This window comes from Zootoca vivipara, chromosome 3 (assembly GCF_965207765.1).
Source record: "Zootoca vivipara chromosome 3, rZooViv2.hap1.1, whole genome shotgun sequence".
NCBI classification, from domain to species: domain Eukaryota; kingdom Metazoa; phylum Chordata; class Lepidosauria; order Squamata; family Lacertidae; genus Zootoca; species Zootoca vivipara.
The window spans coordinates 89,563,638-89,579,473 of record NC_142586.1 but is presented as its reverse complement, the minus strand read 5'-3'; the positions used below and the strand labels follow the sequence as shown (position 1 = coordinate 89,579,473).

At 43.0% G+C, this 15,836-nt stretch overlaps 2 protein-coding genes across 3 annotated transcripts in view; one reads left to right on the top strand and one right to left on the bottom strand.

Annotated features, from left to right (window-relative positions):
• Positions 1-3,684, bottom strand: part of NVL (nuclear VCP like) — a 44,583-nt gene extending 40,899 nt beyond the window's left edge. Inside the window, exons 1-3 of the mRNA XM_035111425.3 lie at positions 3,204-3,684; positions 2,312-2,385; positions 637-689 (exon numbers count right to left, since the gene is read on the bottom strand). Of these exons, the coding sequence (XP_034967316.1) occupies positions 637-689; positions 2,312-2,385; positions 3,204-3,266 (190 nt within the window). The 5' untranslated portion in view covers positions 3,267-3,684. The remainder of the gene's footprint in view (positions 1-636; positions 690-2,311; positions 2,386-3,203) is intronic.
• Positions 3,685-3,889: 205 nt separating this feature from the next.
• CNIH4 (cornichon family member 4) lies at positions 3,890-14,704 on the top strand. 2 transcript variants are annotated; one of them, XM_035111427.3, is made up of 5 exons: positions 3,890-3,992; positions 6,758-6,826; positions 10,103-10,215; positions 13,363-13,503; positions 14,528-14,704. In XM_035111427.3, the coding sequence occupies exons 1-5, from the start codon at positions 3,924-3,926 to the stop codon at positions 14,553-14,555; spliced, it is 420 nt and encodes a 139-aa protein (XP_034967318.1). In that variant the 5' UTR covers positions 3,890-3,923; the 3' UTR covers positions 14,556-14,704. The 2 variants fall into 2 exon arrangements, with proteins under 2 accessions (XP_034967318.1, XP_060128958.1); XM_060272975.2 differs by lacking the exons at positions 3,890-3,992; positions 6,758-6,826 and adding an exon at positions 9,212-9,327.
• Positions 14,705-15,836: the final 1,132 nt, after the last annotated feature.

Sequence of the window (15,836 nt, the reverse complement as noted above, 5' to 3'; positions counted from 1 at the left end):
TTTGACGGAATAACCTCCTGCCTACAGTAAAGGGTCTCACTCAGTTTGATTCCCCACTGCAAAAGTTTGCCCTTTCCACTCTGGCAACTTTGTGGCACCCCAGGTTACCCTCCTAAGCCTCCTCAGTGTAACTCTAGGACACAAACTGTCGCCTCTATCCCCGAGGTAAGTTTTGTCCTCTATTGAGCCACCACTTCTGTGTGTTTAGATACCCAGCTGGAATAACTAAGCACATCCACTAACATTTAAGAAAGCTTTATTACTAGAGGTCTTTTAAACGCGTAATGGTTTCATGTGTACAGGCTCTTAGATCATATTCTTAGTTTCAATTAACAATGGCTAGATAATATAATTCAATTAAACTCCTCAGAACACTTTAAGATCTCCTACGCCTACCCACACTCTCTCTCGCTCCCACAACCCTCTCCCCCGAATTAACTGCCTCCCATTCCTTTTAAACTCCTGGCAGTCCCGCCCCTCAGGAATGGAATGCGTCATTTATCCAGGAGGTTGGGGTTTAACTCTCTGCACCCTGGAGTTCTTTTGCCCACCAGGTCAATCCGTCACAGCTGCCATCCAGCCCATTACCGAGGACTGAATTTTCATTTCAAATTCAATATTTAAAAAAGGACTCACCTTTCTCTACCTGTATTCTAAAGGCATTTCTTTTTCTGCGTCCATAATCAGCACTGGAAATCAATTTTATACATTAGTCTCAGTGAAGGCCTTCTTCTGCACATACTGCATTTCCAGCAAAGACACATAATCTAACTGTTGTAAGAAGAAAATTAGCCTTATCCTGAGTTAATTCGGGTCAAACACAGGGAAAGATTGGGACCAAAATTTAACAAAAGTGGTCTGTTTTCCAAATTACAATTGACTTGCAATTCATGTGTACTTCAACTTGCGTGAATTCAGTTTTAGAGTTTGGCCAGGGGAAAGGAAGGGGGTAACGTAGGCAATCTCACCCGCCATTACACTCACCCCCAGGAGAGATTGGAGGTGCAGGGAGAGTGTGTTTTGACTACATGCAATTTTTGCTGTACACGCTAACCCCAGAACGAAACCCCCACGTAAGTTGTTACTCGACTGTACATTCTTTATCAAATATCATGTCATTCTTCAGTCTGCCATGGGTTCTACAATGGGAGGCCCTTTAGACTCAACAGAACCATGCACAGGTGTAAGGTTCTCCTTATGAGAGAAAGAGAGGTTGGTTCACATTTTCCTTATCCCCCAATCATAGCTGTCAAGTTTCCCCTTTTCTCGCGAGGAATCCTATTCAGAATAAGAGAATTTCCCTTTAAAAAAGGGAGAACTTGACAGCTATGTCCCCAATCCAGCCTTTCTGTCCAGTACAGTATACATTATCCATGCTGCAGAGCACAAGTAACTTGCTGGCAGGGGGGGGGTATGTAAATGGGCCCTAAGCCTGGGTGAGCCCTCAGCTCTCCTCTTTCAGCACAGCCCTGAATAGGTGACGGGAACATTTTCTATTCTTTTTCCAACAACTGTAATCGAAATTATTTGTTTTTCCAAATCTGGGACTATTGTTTGTCATGGCTAAAGTCTTTGATGGCAAAAACTGGAAAATGCTGGAAGATTCTAGTTCATTCTAGAACAGGTATCCCCAAACTCGGCCCTCCAGCTGTTTGGGACAACAATTCCGATCATCCCTGACCATTGGTCCTGTTACATAGGGATGATGGGAGTTGTAGTCTCAAAACAGCGGGAGGGCCGAGTTTGGGGATGCCTGTTCTAGAATATTCATTTCTGTTGCAAATATTGTTTTGACTATCTCAAAGTCATGCTGAGCCAAGAGAGATATTTGTGCACTCAGTGAGCTGGTCATTCTCTCTCTTACTTTTGTTTGTACCTCGCACATTTGAAGTTTTTTCTCTGAAGTTTTTTTTTGGTAACGAAGCCTTTTTGCCTTTAGTAAAAAAAATTCTTTTACTCATCTCGCTTTACTGGCCGAGGGAGTCTACATACAGCTTCTGGGTCATGTGGCCAACATGACTAAGCTGCTTCTGGCAAACCAGAGCAGTGCATGGAAATGCCGTTTACCTTCCTGCCAGAGCGGTACCTATTTATCTACTTACATTGCGTGCTTTCAAACTGCTAGGTTGGCAGGAGCTGGGACGGAGCAACGGGAGCTCACCCCTTCACAGGGATTTGAACTGCCGACCTTCTGATCGACAAGCCCTAGGCTCAGTGGTTTAACCCACAATGCTAAACCACACTTTATAGTTATGTATAAACCAGGTCCTTGTGTTTATCATCAAGCAAGTGTAAGAAATCTGTATCTTACCTGTATGTTTTCTGTAGCTCAGCAGCTAAAACTCCAATGTCAACATACTTGCCACATTTGTTACTCTTCAGGTACTGTAATTGATATAATTTTTAAAATACAAAAAATACCTTTAGTATTTGCATACGTGATAGGTTTATTAAATTCAACTGTGGTTTTTATTTTTTTAGACAAACATCAAATAAATAATTGCTCACTGTATGCAGGTTCTAGCATTGCTTTTTATAAATGTAATTTGTGATATGTTAAGAGAAGCAAGGGATTTATTCACTCTTTCTCAGCTCAACCATTTGGAAGCCCATGGGCTAAAAGCATGGCACAATTACCTTCTACCATCAACATTTAACTCGTCCATCTCACACTAAAGACCAACAGCCCAATTCTATGCTATCTGACAAGGACATGTCTACCTGTTTTACTGCAGGTATAGCAATGTGCCTATTGATTTCAAAGGAGAAGGACGTTCAATGTGATTAAAAATCCACTCTACTCGGCAGACATGGTAAACACGCCTAGGTTGCATGACTCCAAAATAAACTCGCAAATCAATCCCGCCAGACACATTGGGACTTATTTCCAAACCGAAAATGGTAAAGATGAGGCTTTAAATTTATCCCACAACTATATATTAATTCAGTCCAAAGGGGGGCGGGAATCAACTTGGTCTGCAGAACAAAAGTGCTATGGACTTGATCGCCCAGTTCTCTCCTAATGCTGGATGTGGGAGACCTGGCTACGGCTGCTGGGCTGGCGTAGGGCGGGAAAAGCAATCGTAGTAGGCTCAGAGGCACGCTTTTCCTTGCCCAGAGTGCAAAAAGAAAGCCCAGGGGGCTCAGCTTATCGGGAGTCTACCCCATAAGGGAAGGACCAAGAGATGGAAACGAGGTGGTACCTGCTTAATCCGATGCTTCAGCCTGGGATCCCCTGCGGGGCTGCTTCGTCCGCGAATCCGCATGGCAGCTCCGCCACCGTCGAATTCCGCCCCTCAAGCGAAGCGGGAGCTCCGCCTCCCTCTGCTAAACAGGCCACGCCACGCCCGCCTAGGACTCCTCGAAGACCCCGGAAATCGCCCTCGCCTTGAGGCACGACCCCCTCGGGAAAGGGAAATGCAGAGCAAAGAGGCAGGCACCGCTTTAGACGCCTAACACCCACCCGACTCATGGAGGCCCACATTGGCGCCACCCTCCGCTCCCATTCCTGCTTTAAGCCCCCCACCCCCGTTCCAACCCTTCGACTCCCGGCGCCTAATATACTTTCTAGCTTCAGCTCTCTCTCTACGCAAGCATTTCGTATCCCTCGGTCCTCTGTGTGTGGGGAAATGAGCCCGCCTGATGTCGTTGGACTCCAATTCCCAGCATTCCTAGCCACCGTCGTCAACAGTCAGGAATGATGGGAGTTGCAGTCCAAAAAAAGAAGAAAAAAAATCTGGAGGGCCTCACGTTTGCCACAACTCTATTGAGTGACTGGATAAAGAGACTACAATTCCCAGCGTGCAATGCAGCAAAGCAGCAGGATGCGGGAGCTGTACGGTGGCTGCGAAGGCACGTGAGGGGTGTGGCGATATACGGTGGCTGGTGGGGCTCGCGCCGGAGGCGGCACTGACAGTGGCGGGATGGAGTCGGTGGTGTTCATTTTTTCGCTCATTGATTGCTGCGCCCTGATCTTCCTCTCCGTTTATTTCGTATCCTCTGGTCTCTTTTTTTTGGCGGGCGGCCTGGGAAGAGGGAGGCTCGAGCTGTCGAGGCAGCCCTCCGTGGTCTGTGGGTGGGCGTGCTGGGAAGGACCGTTGGGGCGGCGAAGGGGCTCTGTGAGGCCGGGGGTGGCGGTGACCGTCGGCCGTGGGGGTCGTGAAGGTGCAGAAGGAGCCGCTGCGGGAGAACGAAGAAAGAAGGGGCTCCTGGGAAGGAGACCGTGGGGAGGCAGCGAGGGGCTAGCTCCAGCTTTTGGGGGGCGGCCTCGAGAATATGTTTAAGGGGAAGAAAAAGTGGGGTGCGAATGTTTTAAACGCTGCCTTCAGGTGTTTGGGGCGAGAGGAAATGGAGGTGTGGGTAAAAAGAAATGAATCAGCGGACCTTAGCCATTCCCTTACACCTTCAGTAAAGGTTGGTATCTTGGCCCTGACAAATTGGACATTAGTGCTGCCCTCTTACCCCCTTGGGCCCATTGCCCATGGAGAGCCTAGCCCTAGAGGACACTACTGCTGGGCCCTGGCAGCCACCCAGTTTTGCTAAGCTATGGTACTAGCCATGGTGGTGGACAAGGAGACATGGAGGTAATATTACAGCATTTCCAGCAGAAATTTAAATGCACATGCAGTCTTCCTAACTCTGTAAAAACCCTGTTTTATTGTAGCTCTGTAAATTGTAGTATGGCGCTCAGGCAGTGCTTTCCGCGGATTGAGTATCTTGTTTTGTATGAGTAGGTTAAAATATTGAAAACTGTTGTCATGACATTTTAGCTGTACGCCTCATATGAGAAATTTGAGAGTTCTGCAGGAGTGCCTGCTTATACTTGGGTTGCCCCCTAGTCCTAGATGTGTGTATTTGGAAGTAAATTTCATGAATAAGAACTTATTTAGTGCCATGAATGGGAGCTTACTTCCAAGTATATGTGCCCTTTGTTTTATCATTCAGACTGTTGCAAGAATACTTCCGTGGTGGTTTTATGACTTCTTAGGTTACAAAGGCCTTAAACATGGCCTTCAGATTTTTTCTGAAGGCCAAAGTACCTTAAGTGTGTCTGCTCCTAAGATTAACATTTAGATACCTCTCATTTTCTAAGAAAATGTTCAGGTATTTTAGTTAAGAATTGTGTGATATGCTGAGTCTTTTCTTAAATATCTTGATTCTGCTGAAAATGTTGCTATGCTACATGGTTGAATATTTCCTTTTCATGCATCCATTATAAGTAAGGCATTATGGAGCACTGAACATGTCAGTATAATTATGCCCTGCTTCAGTTAAATTCAGTGTATTAAGTGGCATACTTAGCTCTTCTGTTGGTCACGGCCTGTAGTTGGGTCTAAAGTTCTAACTCAAAAATTTATTGTAACAGCACAAAGAGGGTGTATCTGTCATGGGTTCAGCGTGATGCCACAGTGGCCTTGTGGCAAGAAACCATACTTTCCTGTTTTATGTGAATTAACAGCTCACCCTTCCCTCTGTTCCCTTTGCATGCCTCTAGGCAGGGGATCTGAAAGTTTAGCTTCTGAATTTCAACAACAGTCCAGTGCACAAAAGGGTATGGAAGGGAAGAAAGGATGGGAGTGTGTAAGTCAGGCACCCCCAAACTCAGCCCTTCAGATGTTTTGGGACTACAACTCCCATCACCCCTAGCTAACAGGACCAGAGGTCAGGGATGATGGGAATTGTAGTCCCAAAACATCTGCCGGGCTGAGTTTGGGGGTGCCTGGTGTAAGTCTCATTGTAGCTAATTCACATAAAGGGAAACCATAGTTTTAATCCACTAATTTTTACTCAGAGTAGACCCAATAAAATTAATTGATATGGCTGAGTTGGGTCCATTAATTCCAGTGGTTTACTCTAAGTAAACTTAGTTGAATACAGTCCCATGGTTTCCTGCAGCATACGAATGTGACCAGTGTGTGGTTGTATGCTTCTGTTACAGCAGCTATTCTGCTGTAAGTGTTCAGTATATAAAATAGTTGTACACTAACAGGAATGAACACAAGCTGATGGAGAGGTGTTATCTATAGCTCTGCTGTGGAGATGCAATTATTTTATTTATTTTATTTGCTTTCTTGCCATTTATCATACGGTTCCAGGGCAGGTTACAATTTACAATTATAAAACAAAGAAAACAGTTAAAACCATAAAACAAGGAAAGTGTAAAAACAATTAAAAACAGTTCCTTATATAAAAACAGTTTAGAAAACCTGTCAGGCTCCTGCAAACTCCAGGTATAACTGGAACCCTTCGTGGCCAAGCCACTGTTCAGCTATTGCTGAAGCTGCTGTGACCCAACACAGTAATTGCAGCAATGGCCAGGGAAGTCTGCACTTTGTCTTGGATGTATGCACTTAGGTTGGCACCTTAGGTTCTCTGCTTCTGCCTTATAGCTATTATGATTGCTGTGGCCAGTCACGGTGGTTGTGTGGATCCTGGGGCTTGCACTACCTAGGATGCCAAGTATGTTGTAGCTTGGGGCTTGGCTGTGTGCACCGATGTTGTTAAGTCTATCAGCGTAACAGCTGGGTTGTGAATTCTGCTGTTACTAATCGATGAATCTTCTGAAATAGCCTCTTGGTTGTGAACATTCTGCCTGTTCTGTAACCTTTGTTACATTAGTAATCCTTTGCATGCAGATGTTTATATGAACTGTTTAACTCTGTTATAATACTCGGGAGTGGTGCAAAGCATTTATGGCTCTTGTGTCACAGGGTAGAGCGCTTCCAAAAGCATAGTAATTCCTTATCTTGACCTTCAGATAATTACACTATCAGATTTGGAATGTGACTACATTAATGCTAGATCTTGCTGCTCAAAACTAAATAAAGTAAGTTTTTCCCATTTTCTCTTTTTAAAGTGATGAAATTCTGTTTAACATTAGATTTAGAAGTGGTGTGTGTGTGTGTGTGTGTGTGTGTGTGTGTGTCATTTTCTTAGTATGAAATAATCAGGATTATGTAACATGTTACCTACCGATAGAGTCCGTTCCACTGTCAAACATCTTTTACTGTCAACCATTCCTAAAAGGGTTTGTCAATATCTTACTTAAACCGTGGTGCCCAGTACTGGACACAGTACACCAGGTGTGGTGTGACCAAGGCAGAATAGGATGGTACTGTTACTTCCCTTGATCTGGACACTATACTTGTGTTGATACAGCCTAGAATAGCATTAGCTTTTTTGTTGCATCACACTGTTGACTCATGTTCAGTTAGTGGTCTACAAAGACCTCTAGATCCTTTTTACATCTATACAGTGGTACCTTGGGCTACAAACACCTCGGGTTACAAACACTTTGGGTTACAGACTCTGCTAACCCGAAAGTAGTACCTCAGGTTAAGAACTTTACCTCAGGATGAGAACAGAAATCACACGCTGGCGGCAGCGGGAGGCCCCATTAGCTAAAGTGGTACCTCAGGTTAAGAACAGTTTCAGGTTAAGAATGGACCTCCGGAACGAATTAAGTTCGTAACCAGAGGTACCACTTTACCTACAAGACAGGTGTTTCCCATCTTATATTTGTACACCTGATTCTTCCTGCCTAAGTGTAGAACCTGACATTTGTCCCTATTGAAACTTTTAAAGTCCCTATTGAAACTTTTAAAAGACATCTGAAGGTAGGAGGCTTTTAATGTTTGATGTTTTTATTATGTTTTTAGATTTGCTATAAGCCGCCCAGAGTGCCTGGGGAAACTCAGCCAGATGGGTGGGGTATAAATATTATTATTATTATTATTATTATTATTATTATTATTAAGTTTGGGCCCAGTTCTCCTGTTTAGGTCATCTTGAATCCCAATTCTGTCTTACAATGGAATAACTAAGAAATGGATGAGTCCTTCATGTGTGGATAGTTTGCTGCCTTTTGCTTATTTGAAAATTCACCCACTTAGATCTAGATGCATTCCTCTGGTAGTAATTTGGATGCAGGGATTTCCCCAGCACTATGCTAGTAGTATTTTGTCTTTGTGAGGGAAATGGAATCCTCTTCCCATCCCACTAAGTCTCTTTGGGACCTGGTGTCTACATGTGGGTTGTTCAGTTAATGGGCCTTTTGGATCTCCCCTGATCCTCAGAACCTGCATTGCTCGAATTCCTCCACCATACTCATGACTATTTTTCTCCTTGTGTTTCCTGGCTTTGGGAAAGCAAGAGGCATGACTATTTTGGGGGGTGGGGGAATCACATGCCTTGTTTGCTAAAGGTCCCAGATTCAGTCCCTGACATCTCCAGGAACGGCTAGGAATAACTCCTGTCTGAAGACCTGGAGGGTATTATCCTGACAATACTGAGCTAGTTGGATCAGTGCTTTGACTCAGTATAAGGCCTCCTATGTTCCATAGCTCATCTTGTATACCCACATTCTGCTACCTTCTTGTCCTTTGCAGGCCATTTCTCTTTCCTTGCCCAGACCTGGCTATTTGCAACTTGCTGCAAAGTGCGCCTCTCTCGCCCATTCCTGTGTTTTTCCTCCTTGCTCTCCCCTTATAGCATTGTCACTGCCTGCATCCCATGGCTCAGTCCCCTTTCCCACCTGGTTTCTCCTCTGCTCTCCAAATCCACTCCCTTTACTGTTTGTTTACTGTTCAGCTGCATTAGTTCTGCAGTCAGGTTACCATCAATGGCTTTAAAGGATCCTTCTCATTAACAATTTGCTGAGGACTAGTATCCATTGCTAACAAATAGCAAAGATATGTGTGTTGTCAACGTCATCCTTTTTATGGCACAGTTTGGATTATCATCATCATTCTTTATTCGACCGTCAGTCAGCAAAAGTTTGGATTATTGTGTCTTAAGAATTTAAGAACAGAACACATGCAGCCCTGCCCTTTTGCAAAGTCCTCTTCCCTCTGTGGAGCCCTCACTAGAACTTTAGTCTTGAACTTTAGTCTTGAAGGCTTGACAGGCATATGTCAAGAATGCTTTGATGGTGTTTCCTGCTTGGCAGGGGGTTGGACTGGATGACCCTTGTGGTCTCTTCCAACTCTATGATTCTATGATTCTAAGTTAAAGGCAAGCATTTATAATTCGTTCCTGTAGAGCAGGGGTCAGCAAACTTTTTCAGCAGGGGGCTGGTCCACTGTCCCTCAGACCTTGTTGGGGGGGGTCTGGACTAGATTTTTTTTGGGGGGGATGAATGAATTCCTATGCCCCACAAATAACCCAGAGATGCATTTTAAATAAAAGGACACATTCTACTCATGTAAAAACACGCTGATTCCCAGACCGTCCACGGGCCGGATTTAGAAGGTGATTGGGCCAGATCCAGTCCCCGGGCCTTAGTTTGCCTACCCATGCTGGAACCTAGCAGACCATTCAGTTGCAAAAGTAAGTAGAAAGGAACATAGTAGTAATGCTGGTGCAAGTGGAATGTTACTGTTTAAGCTCAAAATTAGGGGTTTCAGCAGAAAAGCTTTGTGTGTGTGTGTGTGTGAGAGAGAGAGAGAGAGAGGAAGAAAGGAAAAGAAAGAAAGAATGTGCGTTTGTAAGGTGATATAAATGCCTCAGAGCCTGGGCACACTTCTCCATTCTGCTTCTGAAATCCCTACAGTAGACCCTCCAAGTGTCCCTATTTTCCGGGGACAGTCCCAGATTTACAGAAGGCATCCCAGTTTCTGAACTGATCCTGGAATTTCCGGCTTTTCCTTAGAATATCCCTATTTTCATTGGAGAAATGTTGTAAGATATGCGGCAGGCTACATGTTGAAGCCTGAGCTCAGCCAGAAGGCTTAGAAACTTAAAAAATAAGATTAAGATCCTTGGAATGCTAAATTATGCACACAAACCCACACCCCAAATCCTGCACACAACTCTGGAGTTGGATATGTTCCCAAATAGACCCAACTGCTTCTGTCTGCAGTACTTTTCACAATGATGATTCTGAAGTGCATGGCTAGATCCTGAAAGGAAGTTTGGACACTTTGATGGCATTGTGTGTGTGTGTTTTTTTTTTAAGTACTTGGAGTCATGTGAATTGGTCCAGTTCTGTGATCAGTTGGCAGACTGAAAATAGTGTTGACAGTGTACTTTTATCTCCTTTGCTTGTACACTCCCATAGTGTTGTATAAAGGCTTTTACTTTTCTAATCATTTCTCTTTTCCAGTGGGTGATCCCTGAATTGATTGGCCATACCATTGTCACTGTATTAATGCTTATTTCACTGCACTGGTTCATCTTCCTCCTCAATTTACCTGTAGCAACCTGGAATATATATAGGTAAGGGCCAGTGGGGTTGTTTGTGGGTCTTTATAACTGTTACCACTTACTTAAATGTGTTTCAGATGTGGAATGCTGTTATTGACTTGATGCCGATCATTCTGTTCCTCCTTTAGTCTGTCTGGTTCCACAATTTATGAAATTCGCCATCCCCAGCGGGAACTGCTCAAACCTCAGTGTTGCTTTCTCTACTCTCTTAGCAAAAGCAAAACACTCTTTTAATGTCGAGGTGTTTTGCTTTTGCTGAGGACTGTTGTGACTGCTCTCCTTGAGGGCATTTGAAGGGGCGGAGGGGAAAGCTCACTAACTGCATCTTAGAGCTTCTTTATCCCAGTCCAAATAAAAAGATTCATGGCCCTGATGTTGAACAGGCCCTGATGTTGTTTATGCCTGCCTCCCTCATGATGGATGGAAAGTTTATTTTACAGGAAAATGTATGGTGGGAATTTTTGCCATTACATAAAATTATCTACCCCCACATCGTTGCTACTGTGGGCACTGTCTGCTGCGAAATAATCTATTAGTTTGTATAATTGCTTTCCGCTTGTGCTCTTCCAATCTTGTTGGCATTATGTAATAATGTCCTAAATGATGCACATACTGAGCCACGAATTCCAATAGCGGTGGTGCTCTGCCAAGTGCTGCTGACAACAGTTGACACCACTGTTGGTAGAGTAGCTATTTATAAGGCCTGAGCTGCTGTTTTTCTCTAATATTGTGGTGAACTTAGCACACGGTTGGTTTTCTTTAGTTAGTCTTTCTTTAGTTGGCTGCAGTGAGATTTGTTTGCAGCCAACTAAAGACAACCAACCATGCCCTGCCCCTCCTAAGCTCTCACTACCAAGGAAATATAATAAACAAATAGAAAGAGAACCTACCCTAGTGATACTGACATAAAACCTCCTCCACACATCCACCAAGTATTTCCACCCTACCCCCCTCTCTCCTCTCTTCTTCCGCAACTTTATTCTGTACACACCACTAATGCCTCACTTCAAATGTGAAAAAGATTCTGCAACCTGAAAAAGAGGCAATGCATGTACTTTCGTAAACCAAGAAAATCTTAAATAAAAATATTTTTTTTTAAAAAAAAAACTTAGCACATTGGTTCAAACATTCGTGCTCCTCTCGATGACTTCTATGTGTGTATGACTCATTAGAGGGAGATTAACACAATAGATGAGAGATGGGGAATCTGTGGCCGTCGAGATGTTATTGGACTCAAACTCCCAACAGCCCCAGTCATCCCAGACAATGGGTGGGACAATAGGAGTTATAGTCCTAGAATCTAGAAAACAGAGATTTCCCATCCTTGACATAGCTGTTTTGGAGCAGAATTCCAGGTGCTGCTTTTGATCTTCTTCTACTTTATCATCTTAGATACCCTTCTCAAAAGTGCCCTGGATGATTGAGGCGTGGTTGGTGGCCAGAGGGCATTTTAAGTGATTGCCCCCTGGCTTACCTTCCTCAAAGACTCATCTGACACCTATATGGTTGTTATTTGCTGCCAGAGCAAGACCTCCTTGTTTTTCCAAGCCTTTTTGATGTCTTTGCCTGCAATATTACTATTTTCTACAAGTACTCCTTTGCTGTATTCATATTTTTATTGTTGACTTTTAAATAGTTTCATTAGCTTTTGTGGACTTGAATAATTGTTTAAATAAGCATGTCTCCTCAAAATAAAGTATATCCAAATACACAAGTCTTGTAGGCATTGCTGTAGGTGCTCGGTTGTTAATTCATTTCTCTTTAGAAGAAAACCACTGACCTTTTTGATGTTGAAATGAGTAACTTGCCTGTGCTTCCAGCAGAGAGAAGCTAAATGTGAAAGTGGTTTCTGAAGTACATTTACATATCAAAGCTGGTTGTTGTTGTTTTTTTTACTGTCTGTGAATCTATTTCGTGCATTGATGCATGTTTGTATGTGCTGATCACTAGAAAGTAAGCATTCATTTGGTTCCCTTGCCCATACCCCTTCCCAGTAGAAAGCTGCTTGCATTCTACAGTTTATATTGACAAGTGGATTGCAGATCCATTGTATGGTCTAAAATTTGGGTCAGAGAACATTTCAACCAGCTCTCCCTCACACATAAATTGCTTGTGTGGATCTACTCATGTGAATAGTATAAAGTCTAAACAAGGTGATGTATGAAAGATCATAGCCCTTCCCTTCGTAAACAGGACAACTTGCCATATGTTTTTTTTCTAATTGCAGGTGGGACGTTGTGATCTCACAGAAGTCTCTCAGATAATGCCATTCACATGAGTAGATTCTGTGTATGAGCAATTCTTTGCAAGGGTTAAGTAGCTGAAGTAGCAGCCAAATTACCGTATATTCCGGTGTATAAGACGACTGGGCGTATAAGACAACCCCCAACTTTTCCAGTTAAAATATAGAGTTTGGGATATACTCGCCGTATTAATAAAACGACCCGGCGTATAAGACGACTCCCGACTTTTGAAAAGATTTTCCTTGGTTAAAAAGTAGTCTTATACGCAGGAATATACTGTAAATAGCATGGTTCCAACACACGTACTGGAGAGGCAGCTTTCAACTGGCCAGGTTCTTAATAACTAAATTCCTCCATGTTCCAAATAAATATATAACCCTGCATTTGCAGTATTCCAGTTTTCCAGAATAGGGGAGTTCCCAGGGTTCTCCAGAAAATGAATTTGCACCATATTTTGAAATGGGAAATGGTTGACAATATAAGCATTTCTTTGTCTAGTGAAACTAATATTGTGCAAACACTTTCTTCACAACTGCCCTCCTTTGCACAGGCACAGTCTCCATATGCCCTCATTCTTTCCAGTTGCGCTGCTTCCATCTGCCCCCGCAAGTATTCAGGTTTCCATGTTCTCTGTCCCGTTTTCGTTTTGCTCTCCTGCTTGAGCCTTCTGATACCTGCCTTCCATCACATTATGTATTCTCTCTGGGACAAACCCTGCTTTTCCACCAGCCATCAATCCAGTTTTCTCTACAAAATCTGCTTCAAAAGTTGTCTTGCTGCCGCTCTGCTTGCCTAGACCCTTCTTCATGCTTTGATACCTTTTGGTCCTTTCTATTAGCACACTAAGCTTGAATTGTGTCTCCTCTGTGCTGGAGTGCTGTTGGCATTAAAACATGTTTTCCTTAATCCTTTTCAGGCACATTATGGTTCCTAGTGGAAACATGGGAGTATTTGACCCCACAGAGATCCATAATCGAGGGCAGCTGAAATCGCACATGAAGGAAGCCATGATTAAGCTTGGCTTTCATCTCCTTTGTTTTTTCATGTATCTTTATAGGTAAGTCTCAAGTCTTACAACTTGGAAAGAAGACCAGCAGTATATTTAAGATACCTGCTGCCACACCGGCTCTGAAATTAATAGGGTTCATCTATCTGCTGCGCTGTTTAAGCTTTCTGCTACATTCACAATTCGTAATAGTGGCCAAATGCTAGTTCTTCCTCTCTCCTCAAACCTGCCCCCCCATTTCTTTTTACTACTACTAGTAGTAAAATACTACTAGTTGCCTTTCAGTTTTGCTGCATGTTCCTATGCTAATATGTTTTCGTGAGGGTATATGGGAATATCTGACACTGTTTGTAACTGGGCTTTGGTTTAGACTGGGAGCCCAGCACATCATGTGACCCTACAGCTCATCCAGGAAAGAGATTCAAGACCTGGATATATCTAATGTAAAGCAAACCAGAAAGGCACTTTGCATTGATTTTGAAAACACATCCCCAAATTTTACTGCCGACACATAATCTTCACATAGCAACAGCAGAGGTTGTCACAACTTATATTGATCTTGTGGTTCTCGTGTAAAAAGGCAAGTAAACAAGGGCATGGTTCCTTTGTGCTTCCTTAGCTATTAATAGCTCTTTATTTTTATCCTGTGAACCACCCTGAGACCTGCGTGTATAGGACGGTATACAAATCAATCAATCAATCAATCAATGGATTCACCTGGTCCTGTTTGTTGTATGGTGTCTGGTTATCACACAAAGACTTCCATCACTGCTGGGTTTTTCTTTGAGAGCCTCTCTGTGGGTGAAGTTTATTTGTGGTGACACTCACTGTGCAATGAGGTGTGAGTCCACTCTTAACTTACACTTTCTGTTTGGATGCAGTATGTTTTTTTCATCCAGATGGATATTTCTTTTCACTCTTGTGGCTTTATACAAAAACATCCTAGGAATTGTAGTTTAGCTGGGTGTTATCTCCTGCTGCATCACAAGTACAGTTATCAAAGTTCTCTGGGAAGAGGGAATTTGTGTTTAATATTTAAAATTGTACCTTTAATATGTTTTCCTTCTTTCTGCAGTATGATCTTGGCGCTGATAAATGACTGAAGTAGAAGTGTTACAGTTGCCAAATTCTGAGTTGTCACTCACAGCTTTCAAGTAAACCTAGACCAGTGTCGTCATGCAGTATATTTTTCCTCTTTGAACAAAAATATTTTTGCTGTATTTTTTAACATAAAAAATATTTTAAAAACCAACATACTTAGTTTCTCGAACCATTGATTTGTCCCTTCTCCAGTCGATTTTCCTATTATATCCAATTCATATTTTTCTCAAGAATGCCAGCTAGCTAATGAATGGAGTCAGATGATGGCACCAATGCCAGGATGTCACCATCAAGAGTTGTTTTGTGAATTACCACTGTTATAAGTACATAACTATCAATTCCTGTATTTTACTGAATTTTATTTCCCTTGGACCTAACTTTTTAAAATCTTTCACTTCCTCGCTCCTCATGTATCCACAGAAACACACACACACACAGCCCTCTATAAATCAGGATAGCACTTAATGCAGTGCTGGCCAAACTTGGCCCTCCAGCTGTTTTGGAACTACAATTCCCATCTTCCCTGACCACTGGTCCTGTTAGCTAGGGATGATGGGAGTTGTAGTCCCAAAACAGCTGGAGGGCCAAGTTTGGCCAGCACTGACTTAATGCATCTGATGGAGTGAAAACATATACCATAATAAATGGTAGGTTTTTATACGAGCTGCGCTAGTGTTGAAGTCCTGTTGATAAAGAAAGACCCTTAGAGCTTGGCTAATCACAAGATACTACTGTGACATAAACCATTTCAACCCAAGAACTACATTTGATGCTACCCATATGGGATACGGAGTGGCACCCAAACACCTGCAATGTTTTTTCCCCTTACCCCAATCTGGGAGGCCCTGGAGTAGCTCTCTGTAAAATCAAATTTGCACCAGTACATGAACAAACTGCTGTGGGTCATAGGAGATGTATTTCTATACTGAGGCTGTGAAACCGCATCTGAAATACTGGAGCTATTTCTAAATGCATCTGGCCAAAAGACACAGGGTAGCAGGCTAATAAAGTTGGCTATCAGTCAAAGACTAGAATACTTAAGTGCTTTAAAGCTTTTTGTCAACATTTCTACTGTAGTTGCCCTCAACATAGGAGATCCCTATGGTAGGATAAATTCAACCCTTCTCTCCTGGTTTTGTGTGTGAATCTTCCCTTTTAGAGATAATAACCTTGTTGGGAGGGTGTAAAGGAGAGGATTAAGTGGCCCAATCCATCATCCTCCTCCCCAGAGGTATCTGAAGAAGTGTGCATGCACACGAAAGCTCATACCAAAATATAAACTT